The sequence below is a fragment of the Laetiporus sulphureus genome (genome assembly GCF_001632365.1).
Source record: "Laetiporus sulphureus 93-53 unplaced genomic scaffold LAESUscaffold_2, whole genome shotgun sequence".
NCBI lineage: Eukaryota > Fungi > Basidiomycota > Agaricomycetes > Polyporales > Laetiporaceae > Laetiporus > Laetiporus sulphureus.
Window position 1 is genome coordinate 595262 of NW_024468511.1, and position 15500 is coordinate 610761.

Genomic DNA, 15500 nt, shown 5'->3' on the forward strand with positions numbered 1-15500 from the left:
AAGCGTATCGTACGTCAGGGCATGAACGGCATCAAGCTGGCACCGACTCAACTTGTGACGACGTCGCTTCACGAAATATAGGGGTGTTGTCTTTTCTAGGAGGCGGCCTTGCCAATTCCACTCCACGGCGTGTAAATGTCAACGAGAATAGCATATCAGAAACCTCCCCGAAGAGAAGACGCGTACGTTGACGGTCTGATCCTGGGAAATTTATGGCCTGTTAGCTATATATAGAGATTGTCAAGTAGTATGGGGTCCTGGCATATGGTGCCGGGTAGCTCGAGGAGGCCATGGACAAAGTCGAACTTGCAGGGACTCGGCCTGGTCACCACTGTAACATGCTAAATCATAGCACATTCGCTGCAGGGACACATTGCCGCTCTCGCTGTCGCAAGGTGGCCCCATTACACTTGAAAATGGATGTACATGTACAATAGCACCTCATTCCTTCGGAAAGCATCTTCAATATCACTATTCCGATAATGCCATTTCATATTTGACCAGCCCAAGATGATCAAGTCGCGGAACACGACTTCGAATGGTCCCCTCCGGGTCGCCATCAAATCCATGACACTGGTATACGAAGATGATCTCTGCTCCGCCGAAGGAACCATCCAGAATCAAGGTCTCGACATCGAGAAGACTCTGCAGAGGGTGCAATACCCGCAGATCGACTGGAACACGGACTTTCTTGACGTTGGTAATCCTCAGTTGTGCAAGGAATCCGACTAAGACGTTATAATCAGGGGCCCAATAACCAGGAGACCCGCCGACAAAGTCTATGTAGTCAAGACGATCATGGTGTGCCAGGCTCGGACTAACCCCTGTAGTTGTTGAATGGGCAAACTTCGCACAGTGTAGGGCTCAGAATAACCCACCTTGCCAAATGCAATCGTAATGATTACGAAAAGTAAGGCGCTGAAGAGTAGGGCTCGCAGCAGCGAGGACCGTCGACAATCCCTTCTCAGCGAGGCCGCACATATCATATGGATTCTGTCGCGCATGATTTATTCTTGACAGCATCCCATAGAGGATGTAGTCTGCCGGCAAAAGCGAGATGCGACGGGTCCGGCGAAGGATGCGTTGCCGCTTAGAGGCAAAGGTATCGGTAACTCTGCTCCAGATTGTTTGCACGTTCGATGGCCTGCTGATCGCGGTCCCCTCTGGGTGAAGAAATACGTCTCCATCCAAGGTAAGGCTCCGTAATTGCGATATGTGGCGCATAAAGTCAGCCAGCTGTTCCGCCGTCTCCGCGCCTACGCTATCCAGTACGAGGTCGCGCACGCCGGGAAGCACGCTCGCCAATGCATCCATCACCGGCGGCGTGATCATAAAGCAGGTGAGCTTCAACGACGTCACAGATCGAAGGTATGCGATAAGCTGGCGAAGCATTTCGGATTGTGTCGAAGGCCAGTGGAAAACGCCAAGCTCCGAGTGCAAGATCGTCAACGCCTTCACGTAGATTCCAAGTGCAGGTGTATGGTGCAGGAGGTGATGGAAGGACTTGAAATTCTCTCGTTTCAGTGTGACTTCGCGGAAGATGTAAGACCTCGTGCTCGGGAGCCAGGCGCGACATACGAGGCTGCAGGTGCAGAGGGCATGAATATCGCCATGAAGGTACGTGAGGATTTCCTCATAGACATCTAGTGGGAGCGGAGATTCCGACAGCGCGGCATGGACCGATATGCGTGACAGCGGTTGTCTTTGACTGAGCGACCCGCCGCGAACGAGTAACATTGCAGAGGTGATGAACGTTTTCATTACTTGGGTTCAGCCTGAGAAACTCACAATCCTATGTGGGATACGTGTAAGTAACTGATCAGTGCCCCGATGCAGGCTAGAAAATACGGCTCCCTACCTGCGCGAGCTTCACCGATTGAAACAGATACTTCGCGAACGCAAACAACCAGATTTTCTCTAACACATTGGGCGTGATGCAAGAGTTGCGGGCTACGAGCAGGCCTGTGGGAACGTACAGTTGAAGTTCCGTTTGCTTGACGCTGGACTGAGGCCTGACTATGATGATTCATCATTGAACTTTAAGCGGCGTATCATCGCCTATGGCAGCGTCGTTAGCGCCGAATGTAATGATATAGTTGAGATTCTGACCGTGAACGTGAGCTTGCTGATGGAGACGTATGCCGCGAGCAGGCTTAGTATGCGAGCGCTTGATGGACTTGTCTGCGGGAAAACCAATAGAGCCACTATGAAGAAATATAAAGTCCTGTCCTGGCACATTGTGAGGTCACAATTCCTTTCTGCTTGCCATAATTGCGATGTGAGACTGAACTTGATATGGAAGCGAGATTTCTTCCCAGTTCTACAAGACGGGACTTGGCATTCCTCCACCGTGTTTCTACAGGCTTTCCCATTGAGAAATGGCATGCTGTGATGCCCACGTACTCAAGGTGCAGGTACGAGCCTGAACGACTTGCAGATTCACCCTTCACGATCAGCTTAATTCCTCAGCCGTTGCACATAAAGGCGAGTTCGCACAGATTATGTATATAATGCTCAGAATATGCAGCGATGACTGCGACAGTCGTCGCAATCTCACGGCTTAGCTCACAACATAATTGTGAACTCAGGACTCCTGTTCCCAGAATCTCCGAATACTGTGCGCATAACGGCACAGTGAGCCAGAGGTCGGATGCACACCACGGCAGAGGCAGGACTCACACACGACAATGTAATCATCAGCTGGACTGACATTCGGCACCACGACCTTCACGTGTCCTTTTGTGATGTTGAAGCCGTCTGCGAGGGGATTGTCTGCGGCCGCATATGCAAAATGAGCGGCTGAGTCAAAGATGATGGGGGGGCGAGAGACGAGGAAGTGCTAGCGAGTATACGCACCCAGGTTTAGGTGTTCATCATAGCCTCCGTCGAGGTGGCCAAGGACAAGTCTGCCCGTGTAGTTCCTTGCGAATTCTGGTGCATTCGATGTATCCCTGTCGTAGGTGTACGCGATTTCAGCAAAAAAAAATCAATGAGTATAAACCTGACCATACTCACCACCTAACTTCGACGGTAGAACCAACATGCCATGTGGTGGTCGCATCAGGAGCCGTGATAGCAGGACTGTAGACTTCTCTTCCCATGAGAACGGCATCGTTCGCAAACGGGCTAGTGGCGCTAATATTGCTCAGCGTGTAGGATGCATAGGCCGCACTTGTGGATGGAAGTAACAGCATCACAAAGAGGCCAAGAGCAGCAGGCATAAAAAACGACATGGGTAATGGAAAGTACGATGACTGAATCTGTGATGTGAGAGAGGCTCATGTCTGCAGTAATGATACTGGCTGTCCCTCATAGTAATTCAGACCAGGGCCCGTTCGAGTCGGACCGCTGGACAGCGAATGTCTCCGCGCGGCGCGTTGATCACGTGGATCTACCGGCGCGTCTGTGGCGTGAGATTGCCGTCAGGCACAACAAGCACTTGATTTATGCTCTTAAGTCTAACCAAATTTTAATCGTTTTCCCTTTCAAGACATATATTTGTCTGATTAATGCCTACTGTCGCAAAGGTGACTGAAACACATTTGCGAAGCATTTAAGAACAACATATGCTTTTATGTCTGCAGTGAAATTTATACGTATGTGGACTTGCACTGCTGGTGCATGATCGTTACCTATCGCGCTGCCCGCCGGAATGTTCTTCCAGGATCTCCCTTACCGCCTTATGGACGAAAGCATGGCAGACAGCGGATCAAAGCGAAAGGACATAGCTCTGCAGGAACGGCTATCAGATGTCACTGCACTCTTGCAGGACGTCGGGCTAATGCTGCGCCAAAGTAGAGATACGATGGACGGCAGGTGGGAGGACGAAGTCTTCTGGAGAACCGAGCGAGATCGTCAATTTAATGAGCTGCGTGCAAGCCTCGCGGGGATCGTTAAGCGCGACGAGACTCATGCTCGCATACCATCCACATCTGGTGCGCATTGGCTATCGCCGAGAGGACGGTGCACATCGCGGCCCGCTAACAAGTCCGCACCAGCAGGCACAACGACGGAAATCATACAAGACATCGATCGCGCTAAGGAGGAATTGGCAAGCGCAGTGGCTTCCCGGGCAGAAGGTCTGTACGCCTGCTCAAGTTCAGTTTCGGTTGAAAAGCGAATTTTCACGGGCGATCGTAGAAATGAGCGAACTGAAGGCAAAGATGCAGGAAGAGTTAACGGAATTGCTGCACAACAGGGGCCGGCCAAAATAGCGCCAAGGTCTTCCCGGAATCAGCCTAGAAATGTGACCATTCACGAGTTGCGCATTACTACTGCTGCCATCTCGGTAACCTAGCGTTGAATCAGTCAAATGCGATATTATGCCTGCGTGCAGCAGACGATCTAGTGAGCGGTCGCCGTAATGTACGTTCCAACTGAGCAGGTGGAATGTATGGGTCTCATCTTTCTTCGCGACGGCCTTGAAGAAAAAGGGGAGGGTAGTCCAAGTGATCTGGTTCGTACGCTCGGCGAACGCCGAGATACTCATCTATCCGTTTATGATTTTATAGATAGTGAAGGGTGCTACATAACGAGCATTCTTGCCCATCGATGCACTCGTGATTCATCGATGAGGTGGAGACGAGCGAGGTTGGTGCACTCCTATACTATACGAACCTCGTCTGAACGGAGGCCTGACATGGCGATAAATGCTGCGGAGGGAATGGTGATGACGATGATGAATAAACGGTAATCTCACGCAATGCTCGGCTGATCCCAGGAACATATGTACAGTAGCGAAGTAATGTCCGAGTTGAGGGTCGCACCCATGCATCAATTAATCTTCAACAATTCGACCTCAAACTTCAGCGTCGAATTCGGCGGGATTACAGGAGGAAAACCGCGAGCGCCATATGCCTTTAAACCCCGGTCATAAGACGGACACAAACGATCGTGCAGAGCGTCACTCACGTAGTCTGGTGATGCAGTCAGGATAGCCTTCTCGCCGAGCGATAGTTGTGGTACACCTTGACACGGAGCATGGAAACGTCAACCATGCTTGTTCCGTTCGCGACGGCAGAAGCGCACCTTCGTCCCATCCCTTGATAACCTTGCCTATGCCAATGTCTGTCTCGAACGGCTGTCCCCTGAAGAGAAGATGAGTGCGCTTGCAGCCAACGTGCGTAGAGCAACTGACCGATCCCTGCTCGAGTCAAACTTGCGGCCGTCCAGCAAGGTACCCACGTAGTGTATTGTGACCCTGTCTGCTGCGAGCTCAACAAGTCATCTACGATCACGATCAAGGCGACGTACCACCTTTCTTGGGGAAGTGAACGCCGTCACCTGGCTTGAGGACTTCGACTGTAACACCCTAGCAAGCGTTGTAGCCGCAGGCGATTTTGAGAACAGCCGACATGAACGCTCACCATGATGCTTACGGTGCGGCGACTAAAGATGGTAGATGAGGGAGGCACAAGAGAGCTAGACCTTGTGGCGACCGACTTATACTTGCACGGAGGCGGAGTATGGATCTGGACCCGATCTCATGACATTCGGTCGGTTCTGCAATCTTGATTCTTCCAAAACCACTCGCTGTGGTTTGCGCGGATGGAGGCGAGCGTTGCCTAGACCAATGTTATCGATGTCGATCACCGTGAAGGATGTGCGTTCGCGCCCTGCTATCTTCGACCCTGGCGGTTCCAGATGTAATCGATGCCGATAACTTATCCTCATGAACCCTCGAATTCCACTCGAAATGTACCACAGCAGCTTTGACCAGAGGCCACTTCTCCGGCGGATTGTCAAACTGGATGAGCGACAGTCGCCGCGCTAATTCTTGATCCGATCTAAATATCAGCAAGTCAACCCCCGTGCCACGCGGGAGCGCACACTGACCACCAAGTTCGAACGCATCCGCAGAGACTTTTGAAGTCACGCAGAAGCAGCCGAGAAGACAGATATGGACTTCAGAGACCGAGCGTCTAGATGCTTTGGGACCCTGAGAAGCAATTTTTGTTGCTTCTCTCATTCGCCGCTCGGCGAGTCTCACTTCGGGACGTGCGGGGTAAGTTCTATATGACCCCATACGGAGAGTGCAGATCGCTTTCGGACCTAGGATAGTGTGGGGAGCCAATACTTTTAGAGCTGATTCAACAGATCAGCTTGCTCGTTTATCGAGATGCCGCGGATAAAGGCGTAAGAACATGCCCATAATGTCTACATAAGAAGACAATGATGCTTTGTTAGTATGAGATAAATGCTGACAGCAGTCTACAAGATTCGTAGAGTGTCTCGTTGAGTGACTTTGTCGAATAGCGAGAGGAGAAGTCTCAACTTGAATCTAAAGCTTCCTCCCGGCGGGCCCCTTCGCAGTGGCCGTTCCCCTTGGAGCTTTTCTCTTGCTAGCGGAATATCTATAATCCACAATACAAGAAACGGGGCTCAATGTTCCTTGTAGCAAGCATGAACCGAAGAGTCATAAGGCCAGTCCCATTGCTTAATGAACTGCAATCACCGCGATCATTGTGACTCATACAGATTGCACGATTGAAAAGAGAAGTCCCAAACTAAATCGATTCATTTGATCCGTTGGGTATTGCTGGCCATGTGTTCTGTATTGCATACGAATTGAGAATTGGCGCTGCCGAGCAAGCGGACACAAATAGGCAGGCAAACTGTACGTGCATTGCAAATGCTCGTTTCTTAACTGACACCACATCGGACCTTCTGGCGACAAGGGGGTTGCACAGGATGTGTGCATCCTACTACACTTCTGGTCTCAACATGGATAGACATTGGAGTTCGACGTACTGATGTATCACAAAGTTTTGTATGTGCCACAACATGACGTATCGACGTCAGAATTCACGTCCGAGAATGTTCCTACACTTGATATACAAATCCATGACGCAAACGAAGTGGCGGATGTTCACTCCAGCATCCCGGAGGCCAACGATACGATAGCCGTGCAGTGCATCTCCATGAAGCAGGAAGTTCCCTAGTATTTTGGATGCCTAATCGGAACTCGTTATCGAAAGCTGCCCGACCAACTTGCCGCGCGGTACGTCACACGTCAAAGAACACGTCAGCTCATTGCTTTTTACCTTATTCGCAGCAACTCCGATGTGACACTGTCTAGTGCTGACAACGTTGAAGGTGCAATTCTCCTATCATTTGCGGGCTGCAGAACGGAACAGTTCCGCAACGCCGATAATGCGCAGAGTTTCTGGCAAGATGCCTTAGGAGAGCGTTTTCAGCGCTCCGCCGACGTCCTCCATGCCATGATAGTTAATACGTCTTAGTGTCAACTTATATTGGGTGGCTCGCTTCAACTTACTATTGGAATGGCACCTAAACTCTCGAACTATTCTGTGAGCCAGAAAGCTATTCGAGACAATCAGCTGATTCGCTCTGATAAGGCTATGTTCCGAGCGAGCTTAGAGGTGTCAGGCAGTGTCAGGCTTCTTGCTCCGTATCGCCATCGATCTGTGCCACCTGTAGCTCAATCTTCGGAGTTTCTATAAAGCAACTTCGGCGAGTGTCAATGCAGCCTGCCGCCGCTATGTCTCCGCGAAGAGCATTCTGCTGTGCTAATAGAATCGCTGACATCCAATATAGGCAATTGGTTCCGATGTGCCGCAGGCTCACCTGATCTCTGACAACGTAGCTGCGAAAGCAGGCCGAGCGCCAAGCGTGGCAATGAGCCTCAATTAACGCGAGCGAGCGGCATGCCGTACTATGGTCGTGGCGCTTTCCACGCACAACGCCCAAGAGGGTCCCGGACTATATGCTACAGTATTCATCGATAGTCTATCGCCGCAAAATAGGTCGGGGCCTATTGAGAGACAGGAATTTACGTATAGCCTTCAACTCCGATAGGTAATCCGTTCAGGATCTCAAGCCTTTGCAGCGATCCATCGCGTAATGTCATATCTTCGTGCTCAGGTGCTCAATGCCTTCCGCGTGGTTTCGTTATCTCGTGTCTCCTTCCTGCATGCACGAAGATCCGATGGCATTACGACACATCGATTGTCTAGGATGTTCCACGGAGGAGATTACCAAATCGTCCGTCTGTTCTTTAGCAATGATTACGGAAAAAGTAACCACCATCGTAGAAAGCTAATCAGCAAACGTTCAGTAGGTAGTAGGCTGAAACATGTGTGGTACGATTGTCCCAACCGCACAGCTGCGGGTATTTGCAATTATCGATGGATAGCCAATACTTGAAGGGTGCATAGAATATTTGCACTCACTCGGTACTATTAAATGCGATTTCCACCTGTGAGACCTGGAAGTCCGATTGTCTGTTGCTCATGTGAGTAACCGTTGTGAGAGCAGTTCACGCATACAACACAAACACGAGCAGGAACATCAATTATGCTTTGACATCGTGGCACCCTTCACATATGCACGAGACCGTCATTGATTCAATACAACGTGAAGGCTGCATAGATCGATGCACTGATCTGCCAAGCCCATTGCGGCTAGACTTCCCTTTGCTGGGACAAGCACAATGTTTTTATAGGAGAAGCGGCGACGCTGGTGGGACCACCAAAGCTTCGTAGCGGTATAACACCTACATCATGATGTACGAAAACTGATCCACGCACCGGCAACAGCCCGGGCTTCTTCAGAAATGCATCATGTGAGGCGTGTTCGTCGGGATGGCATTCTTCCGGGTGTACTTGCAAGTACTGTGACAGGCAATGCGAAGGGATGCCGAGCCTAGAGAGCGAGGATGCCATTTTCACTATGATGGAGTCATGTGGAAGTATAGCCGCAAACTCATTCACCAATTTCTCTACCTTGTTCCACTTGTCAGACATCTCAAGATCCTCCTCTGTCGGTCGCCGCGCCACGTTGTCTTCGAATAGTCACGTCCTATAGAATGAGTAATCCGGAGCGGTCAATAGGCCCACCAAAAAGCTTGCCAAAGCGGTCGGATCGTCGATTTTAGAATTTCCACGGTGCAGGTTGCTTAAGGTCTCGGTCGATATCCCGCGACAAGGACATTGGTTGGAGTCGGCGCCCGGGTTTGGTAACTTGGTGTCGAGCACCAGTCCTACTGTCCCAACATCTGGATGGCGGCGAATCAGTTCGACGAGCCCTGAGAGCATTGCGCGTGGTGAAACTTGGCTTGCCACAGCTGTCTGATACCAAGAGTGAGGTCTTGTGAATATGTTCATGCTTCGACGATCTTGTCTCGCCGCAAGTCATCGTTAATGTCGTACGGACAACTGATCTCGACACTAAGATGGCATAGCATAGCGAGGACCGTGAGGTATTCAAATCCCTTAGGTGACCTTACAGAAGAGAAGGGTTCATGTTTGATTCGTGAATCTCGAAAAATATAATCCGGAGGCGGTTGCGACTTGCGACAACGGTGCGTTGCATGCATGGTGTGTAATCTATCAACAAGCTGCATCGAGGCACCTCCACAACGCGGACGCGTGTCTGAGTCACTGATGTTGATGTGACAACCAAGAGAAATTGATGGACCGCTTCTGACTCTTCGACTGTTGCATTAACAGTATGAAGGCAGACAGCTTCTTCTGGGGGCGTTCAGCTGAATCAGTGTCAAGATCACGGATGTCAGAGACATCGATGTGCTTGTTTTCGAGCATTGGCTAGTAGGAGCGGCGAGATGCAAGATGTTCCAAAATTTCAAATGTGATCCAGGCCAGTTCGAAATTCGAATATGCAGCGACGGAGACGGCGCAACCCGCATATGGCATCATTGAGTTGGGGTGCTATGGCGGCCTGTGAGACATCGGAAATGAAGCGTCATCTCTTCGAAATCAACTTGCGTCGTTTGAGTGCGAATACGGATGTGAGATCCTCTTGCTCGTTATCATCTGGCCTCGGGAAGCACTTGAACGTTGCACTTGAACATTCAAGGTTTCGTTCGTAGAGAAATCTCGCATAAGGAAGGTCGTCGGATACACATGTTAAGATGTTCAACGTTCGTGGGTTGGGACCAGACCGGGACCTGCAGATTTCTTTCATTATAGTTAGATCCAGACGGTATCCTCTAAACGGGTTGCGGTTTCATAGCGGGCCGGATGCTTTCCACGCAAGGAGCGTATCTAATCCACCGACTGAGCCATGCGATTCAGATGAGATACGTGTCGGGTAATACGCACTAAGACGCTATCGTTTGGGGCTCCGCCTTGACACTTCTTCAAGTCGTCACTTTGTAGAGATCAGCGGGCATAGTGGGTATCAAGGTAACGAGAAATGGTTTAGCACGCCACTTGCAGCATGCTCATGTACAAATCGAGAGTACGGCGTCATATTAGAAGGCGGGCTTGCACGTCCATAACATGCAGATCGTTGTAAGTATTCACCAGCACCACGATGTTGCCGCTATAGCCCCGTGAACATTCGAATTTCAAGCACCTAGTCGACCGTCAAAATGCTGCTCTGTGTTCAGTATCATGTCAGTTGATGGACAACATGAATTCTGAAGACCCCTAGTACGTCACGAGCTTAGATGGAAATAGTAATACGTATAATGTTTTGTGAAGCGCGTTGGGCCGCCCGTCGTGTGGCGCTGGACGCAACGCACCGTCGGCACCGACGGCACGTGTACTTTGCCACGATATTGCCTATTGAAGGTCGCCGAACACTTGCGGCAGGTTTCTCCTTATCCACCTATGGAAGTTTAAGGGGCTCGTTGTGAGAGAAGATAGTACATTGTGTTTCTTACTATCAGCCACCTCAGCCACAATTCAGCCATACTTTCGTACTCCGACATACTTCAAACGCCGAAATCTTACTGTATTCAAATAAGATTGCGGAGTTTAACGTGTGTGATGTCATCTTGATCGAGCACTAGTACTTGAGCTTGATCGGGTGTGGCACAGAGTTCCCCCCATCTCCTGAAAAAGGATGGGAAGCAGCCCAGTGGGAACACTGCTGCAGTGATGCGCGGTCAGTGAAGCAGAAATTCGGGTATCGCACACAAGTGAACAGATCACTATCAGACATATCACTCTATATACAAGCAAATCCTACAAGCTACACGGTACAAATCAATGCACAATCACGCACTCGCTGCCGCGCTCTTGCTCGTCTTCATGTAACAGCAGTACACATAATCCAGCGAGCAAGAATATTGCTATGCTGGTGTACACAGGCACTGACTGGTTGACTGAGAGGAGGGATCCACCCAGCATCGGGGCAATCATGCCACCTCTACAAAATGCAATCGCTATCAGCGCTCAATCAAAGATATCATATTCGGCCTACGCACATTCGTGAAAGCGCCGAAGCGATACCGCAGGCAGATCCTCGCACTAAAAAGACTTTTCAGAACGATGGCATAAGGCACCACATGAAAACCGACCTTTCGTGCCGAAAATCTCTGGTGTCCAGCTGGAGGATGGTCCGCATCAGCTGACACTTCCATAACAATAAAAGATCAACGTACCCGTAAAGGACAGCCCACATTGCCTATCAGACACGTTACCACTGCAAATGCTTCACATTTTAGGAGGGGCGACTCACCGTCGCGCTTAAACTGATGCCCACAGTGCTAGCCCGCACCGCCCACGATTGCTCGACAAACACGAAGACAGCACAGAAGAATGCCGTTACGAACGTGCTTCCCGCGAGAGACCACCGTCGTCCGAGTGGAGAATCGATGAGATATGCTCCCAGCTGCAACATAACAATCAGATATGTCATGGCGATTTTTGTGACTGAAAGCGACTTACAACAGCGCCAGGGCATCCCCCCAAAGCGTATATAACGATGTCCTTCAGGCTGTCCTGCAGGCTCCTTGGAGCAGCTAGTGGATCCGAGCCAGAGCGGCCTTCCAGCAGCTTGGGCAGATAGACGTTGAACATCGTGTACGCTGCAGGAACCACGATTCACAAACAGCCTGTTGTAACAACAGATGCATACGTACCTAGCGACATAGCGAACCATGCTGCCCATACCAACAGCGTCGTGCGCATCCATTCGGGTGAGAGTACCATCCCGATGCGGTCAAGCCACGCCCACAGTGGCTTCCGCAGCCACCGGGGGAGCTTCCAGTAGATTTTCGGCCTGACCTCGTACATCGAAGAGGTCACCGACATCCGCTGATTGTTGATCTCGCGTATCCTCGAGCGCGGGCGTGTGAACGATGAAGGGTCCCCTGGAAGCGTATGCGTTGCTCGTGATACGGACATGGACGATCTCGGAGATAGATCTTCTTTTACGTCCTCGCTTCGAGGCCGGGATTGCGTCGAATGCGAAGACAAGCAACGCGTTTCCTCGAGGACAGCAGGTGCACCAAACGAGTGAGAGTCTAGCGGGACATTAGACTCGCCGACTGAGCTGTATGTCTTCGTCTCTAAGTCAGACATAGTCTGTCGCAGACCATCGCGGCTGCTCAAGGAGGGAATCGGAGATTGTTCGCTACTAGTCTGGACTGTTTCAGCGTCCTCATCGTGAGTGTCCGCGTCAAACACCAAGACATCAGTTTCTCGCGCTACATCAAATCGGCCGTGCTTTGCCAGAGAACAACTTTGTCCATCCTGCGCTGTCTCAGCACCGGTCGTGATAGCAGGTATATGGTCCTGGACGTCGTCCAGAGCAAGGGATAGTTCGTCTCCGTTAAATCTCGATATCATCTGCAACGACTCTAGTGCCTCTTGAGGACGACCGGCATGCACGAGATATCGCGGCGACTCATGCAGGCGGAAGAAAAGAATCCGCGCGAGGAACATGGAAAGGGTCTATGTGAGGGAAGCTCGTTCACCATACAGGTAGCCACGATGAGTGAGACACATACTATGATACCAAGCGTGGAAAACAAGTACTTCCACCCCATATTTTGTGTGTTCACGTCACAGAATGCAGGTGCTGGAGGACATGAATTCCCTGGGATCACGAGCAGTCCGACAACGGCTGCCAGGACAGAGCCGAACGAGAAGAACACGGAAAGCGCAGTCACGAGGTACTGTTTTCCGTTCGGCATATGTTCAAGCAGGAGCGTGCCATCTGTGGGCATCGAACCCTGAAAGAGGTAGCATCAGCACCGGCATCATTACTATGGGTAGAGCGATCGTCATTACTCCGACGGCGCTGCCGAGGAAGAACAGCGATGTACACAGCCAGAAAAAGGAGCTGGCGAAGGAGGCGAGGACACCGAATAAGGACGTGAGAAATAGCGTAGCATTGAACGCAGTGGTGCGACCCATCAGGTCGGAACCTTCAAGATGAGAATGAGTCCAGATTATATGGCAAGGCAAGCATCAAAGAGACGTACACGTTCCCCAGCCTACCGCACCAAACATCATGCCGGCAAACATCGAGGAGGACAACGTCCCAATGAAACTATCGCGAACTACCAATTGATCAGTACACATTTCTATGCAGTGGAAGTGTATGAGAGAAAGAAGTTTATGAGAAACTATACGTAGTTTGGAAGAATTCCAGAGTCAGGACTGCAGCGTACTCGGCTAGCCTTGGCTGAAGGAACACACTACCGTACAGACCTCATAGAGTTCTTGAAAGCGCTGAAAAGTATAACACACCTGAGAAATGCTGCTGGACGCGTGGAAGAACGATCGCGATGGCTTGGATCCACATCTGGCCGACGTTGAGAAGCCCGTCCAGCTTGATTCGTGGTTGGACTCACATTATCTGCCAACCAGCCTATACAAAATCATTGAACTCATGAACGAGGTACAACATCGATCAAAGTGAAACGGACCGAAACCACATAGCGACAGCAGTGTCCATTGGTACCATCCTGAAGACCCAACGGCGAAATTCAAAACATCAGCGCGTTCATCAGAGCCAAGGATGCGTAGCGACGCACCCATGCCAATGCGGTCAATTGTCCTGTCCAGGGGCGTACGCCCATCCATCTTCCCGCCCTCGCATTGTCCTTCCTCCAAATCGACATCCTCATCTTCACTCATGGCGGAGAAATAGCTCAGCCGATTCAAAGAAGCCATTCTGGCTTATATGAGGTGATGATAGAGTAACCCGGCAGCGCGAATGGTTCGCCGAGCGAGGATCGTCTGCTTATGCAAGTGAATGGCGCTAACGAGATGAGGGTGGCGGCGATATGTGGAGTCACTATCGCGGGGCCGCTGTAGGACGAAGGAGCGAGAACAGCAGGCGTCAGTGCGACTCTGAAAGACCAGGAGATGGCGAACATGACGAACAGATCATAATTTCGAGGCAGACTGGGGAGTGCCTGGACATGTACCATCATAGCGATCGGTCAAAGGGCTGCGGTGCTCGAGGGACGGACTGCGGCGAGGGAGCCACTTCCGGGGTCCGTGCGACACTGCCGCACGTGTCGAGCCCCGGTGCCTAAGGTGCATTAAGTAAGCCTTCTGTTCGCGCCCCGTCATTGGGCTTGTCCTCAAATGCTTCATGAATAGCACAGCATGCACGGAGTTATTCCTCCATGATGAACAGTTCCAGTACCTCCATTTTTGTTTTATTCTGACCAAGCATAACTGTATTGGTTTTCCCACAATTTTGCTACTTGTTATCCCATGCAAAATAATTCTATGGCATGTTTTGACTGGCTTTTTATCACTCAGTGACTACGCGGGCTTCGAAAAGCATTGACTTTCACCTGTGCGAGATTGGAACATAGCATCAGTACCTGGATGACATCTTAGGCGGTAGCCTCATCGACGAACACGAGGTACAAGAACTCTCGACAAACGGGCATCACAGCCTGCATAGATTTATTTTTCCACAGGAAACCTGATGCAAAAAATGGTGAAAATATCTTGTGTCTGGATATGGAAACAGTTTGGAAATTGGGCGGAGACAATTAAATTATGTTACGATTGTTTTACCGAAACGTATCAGCAATAGTGAAACTATTTCCGAAAGGAAGATTTTTCAGTCCAAAAATATGTGATACCGATATGTTTCGGTGAAGCAATTGAACATAATTCAATTGTCTCCGCCCGATTTCCAAACTATTTCCATATCCAGACTTAAGATATTTTCACCATTTTATCATCAGGTTTCCCGTGGAAAAATAAATCTGTGCAGGCTGTGCATACCCTGTCAGGGTGCTCTTTCTGTCGAAAGGCGAACGTGCTTTTGGGCGAGCAGAAGGGGCCGGCGCTGCCATCGTGTTGAGCTTGTTTGCTAGGGCGAATACAATAGCAGGAGCGACGGCGTCCCGACTACCTTTGTCGAAGCGCAACGTCCACTATTGGCACCTGGCCGTGAATTGATTGGTCGGCACAGGTTGCGCGGATATTACCACATCACCGGGCATATTTGACGGTGGTGGTGCTCCTTCGTGTTGGACGACCTCAAGGAGGAATGCGTGATTGACATGAGCTCGAACATCGCTATTAGACAATCAGCATTCATCATGAATCGAGCGGAGAAGGATTCTACGCGGCATTGTTCATGTGAGATGACTGCTTAGCCGGTTGCTCTCATGGGTCACAGCAAAGTGAGGTCTCGATGTTGTATTACTATCACCGATGACCTCGCTTATCGCCATCGTTACAGCATGAAAGACGACCGTCATGATGCAACAAGGAATGCGCAACGGCCTCCAAACCAACAACACCCCCCCC

The 15500-nt window shown here is 50.5% G+C and overlaps 6 protein-coding genes across 6 annotated transcripts; 1 reads left to right on the forward strand and 5 right to left on the reverse strand.

The window, feature by feature from the left end:
- Window positions 1-399: 399 nt before the first annotated feature.
- Window positions 400-1792, reverse strand: LAESUDRAFT_719885 (uncharacterized protein). Its single transcript, XM_040907710.1, has 2 exons — window positions 879-1792; window positions 400-824 (listed from the first exon to the last, which is right to left on the reverse strand). The coding sequence occupies exons 1-2, from the start codon at window positions 1759-1761 to the stop codon at window positions 472-474; spliced, it is 1236 nt and encodes a 411-aa protein (XP_040769589.1). The 5' UTR covers window positions 1762-1792; the 3' UTR covers window positions 400-471.
- A 773-nt stretch (window positions 1793-2565) lies between these two features.
- On the reverse strand, window positions 2566-3101 carry LAESUDRAFT_641819 (uncharacterized protein; the record flags this gene model as incomplete). The annotated part of the gene is made up of 4 exons (XM_040903693.1): window positions 2566-2615; window positions 2680-2772; window positions 2857-2951; window positions 3016-3101. 4 exons carry the CDS (start codon window positions 3099-3101, stop codon window positions 2566-2568), a joined length of 324 nt encoding a protein of 107 aa, XP_040769590.1.
- Window positions 3102-3621: 520 nt separating this feature from the next.
- LAESUDRAFT_808871 (uncharacterized protein) lies at window positions 3622-4398 on the forward strand. The gene is made up of 3 exons (XM_040914101.1): window positions 3622-3935; window positions 4002-4079; window positions 4141-4398. The coding sequence occupies exons 1-3, from the start codon at window positions 3653-3655 to the stop codon at window positions 4212-4214; spliced, it is 435 nt and encodes a 144-aa protein (XP_040769591.1). The 5' UTR covers window positions 3622-3652; the 3' UTR covers window positions 4215-4398.
- Window positions 4399-4773: 375 nt separating this feature from the next.
- LAESUDRAFT_733845 (peptidyl-prolyl cis-trans isomerase) lies at window positions 4774-5369 on the reverse strand (the record flags this gene model as incomplete). The annotated part of the gene is made up of 6 exons (XM_040910454.1): window positions 4774-4857; window positions 4912-4967; window positions 5029-5087; window positions 5138-5204; window positions 5254-5311; window positions 5367-5369. The coding sequence occupies 6 exons, from the start codon at window positions 5367-5369 to the stop codon at window positions 4774-4776; spliced, it is 327 nt and encodes a 108-aa protein (XP_040769592.1).
- Window positions 5370-5372: 3 nt separating this feature from the next.
- LAESUDRAFT_159623 (uncharacterized protein) lies at window positions 5373-6126 on the reverse strand. Its single transcript, XM_040901394.1, has one exon. The coding sequence runs from the start codon at window positions 6023-6025 to the stop codon at window positions 5576-5578; it is 450 nt and encodes a 149-aa protein (XP_040769593.1). The 5' UTR covers window positions 6026-6126; the 3' UTR covers window positions 5373-5575.
- A 4763-nt stretch (window positions 6127-10889) lies between these two features.
- On the reverse strand, window positions 10890-14163 carry LAESUDRAFT_719888 (MFS general substrate transporter). The gene is made up of 15 exons (XM_040907711.1): window positions 14106-14163; window positions 13754-14030; window positions 13646-13684; window positions 13571-13587; window positions 13467-13521; window positions 13199-13276; window positions 13005-13141; window positions 12722-12946; window positions 11852-12665; window positions 11658-11797; window positions 11449-11601; window positions 11372-11394; window positions 11288-11316; window positions 11195-11237; window positions 10890-11136 (listed from the first exon to the last, which is right to left on the reverse strand). The coding sequence occupies exons 2-15, from the start codon at window positions 13890-13892 to the stop codon at window positions 10974-10976; spliced, it is 2055 nt and encodes a 684-aa protein (XP_040769594.1). The 5' UTR covers window positions 13893-14030; window positions 14106-14163; the 3' UTR covers window positions 10890-10973.
- Between the last annotated feature and the right edge of the window lie 1337 nt (window positions 14164-15500).

Bases quoted from the DNA above. Each gene is read 5' to 3' on its own strand.
- LAESUDRAFT_719888 (XM_040907711.1), bottom strand. From the start codon at position 13,892: ATGGCTTCTTTGAATCGGCTGAGCTATTTCTCCGCCATGAGTGAAGAT. The intron at 11,317-11,371 runs GTACGTTGATCT...ACCATCCTCCAG, and splicing joins ATGTGGGCTGTCCTTTACGG to CTGGACACCAGAGATTTTCG. The intron at 11,238-11,287 runs GTCGGTTTTCAT...AAGTCTTTTTAG, and splicing joins AGAGATTTTCGGCACGAAAG to TGCGAGGATCTGCCTGCGGT.
- LAESUDRAFT_808871 (XM_040914101.1), top strand. From the start codon at position 3,653: ATGTTCTTCCAGGATCTCCCTTACCGCCTTATGGACGAAAGCATGGCA. The intron at 3,936-4,001 runs GTGCGCATTGGC...CCGCACCAGCAG, and splicing joins TCGCATACCATCCACATCTG to GCACAACGACGGAAATCATA. The intron at 4,080-4,140 runs GTCTGTACGCCT...GGGCGATCGTAG, and splicing joins AGTGGCTTCCCGGGCAGAAG to AAATGAGCGAACTGAAGGCA.
- LAESUDRAFT_719885 (XM_040907710.1), bottom strand. From the start codon at position 1,761: ATGAAAACGTTCATCACCTCTGCAATGTTACTCGTTCGCGGCGGGTCG. The intron at 825-878 runs GTGGGTTATTCT...CAACAACTACAG, and splicing joins TTACGATTGCATTTGGCAAG to GGGTTAGTCCGAGCCTGGCA.
- LAESUDRAFT_159623 (XM_040901394.1), bottom strand. From the start codon at position 6,025: ATGGGGTCATATAGAACTTACCCCGCACGTCCCGAAGTGAGACTCGCC.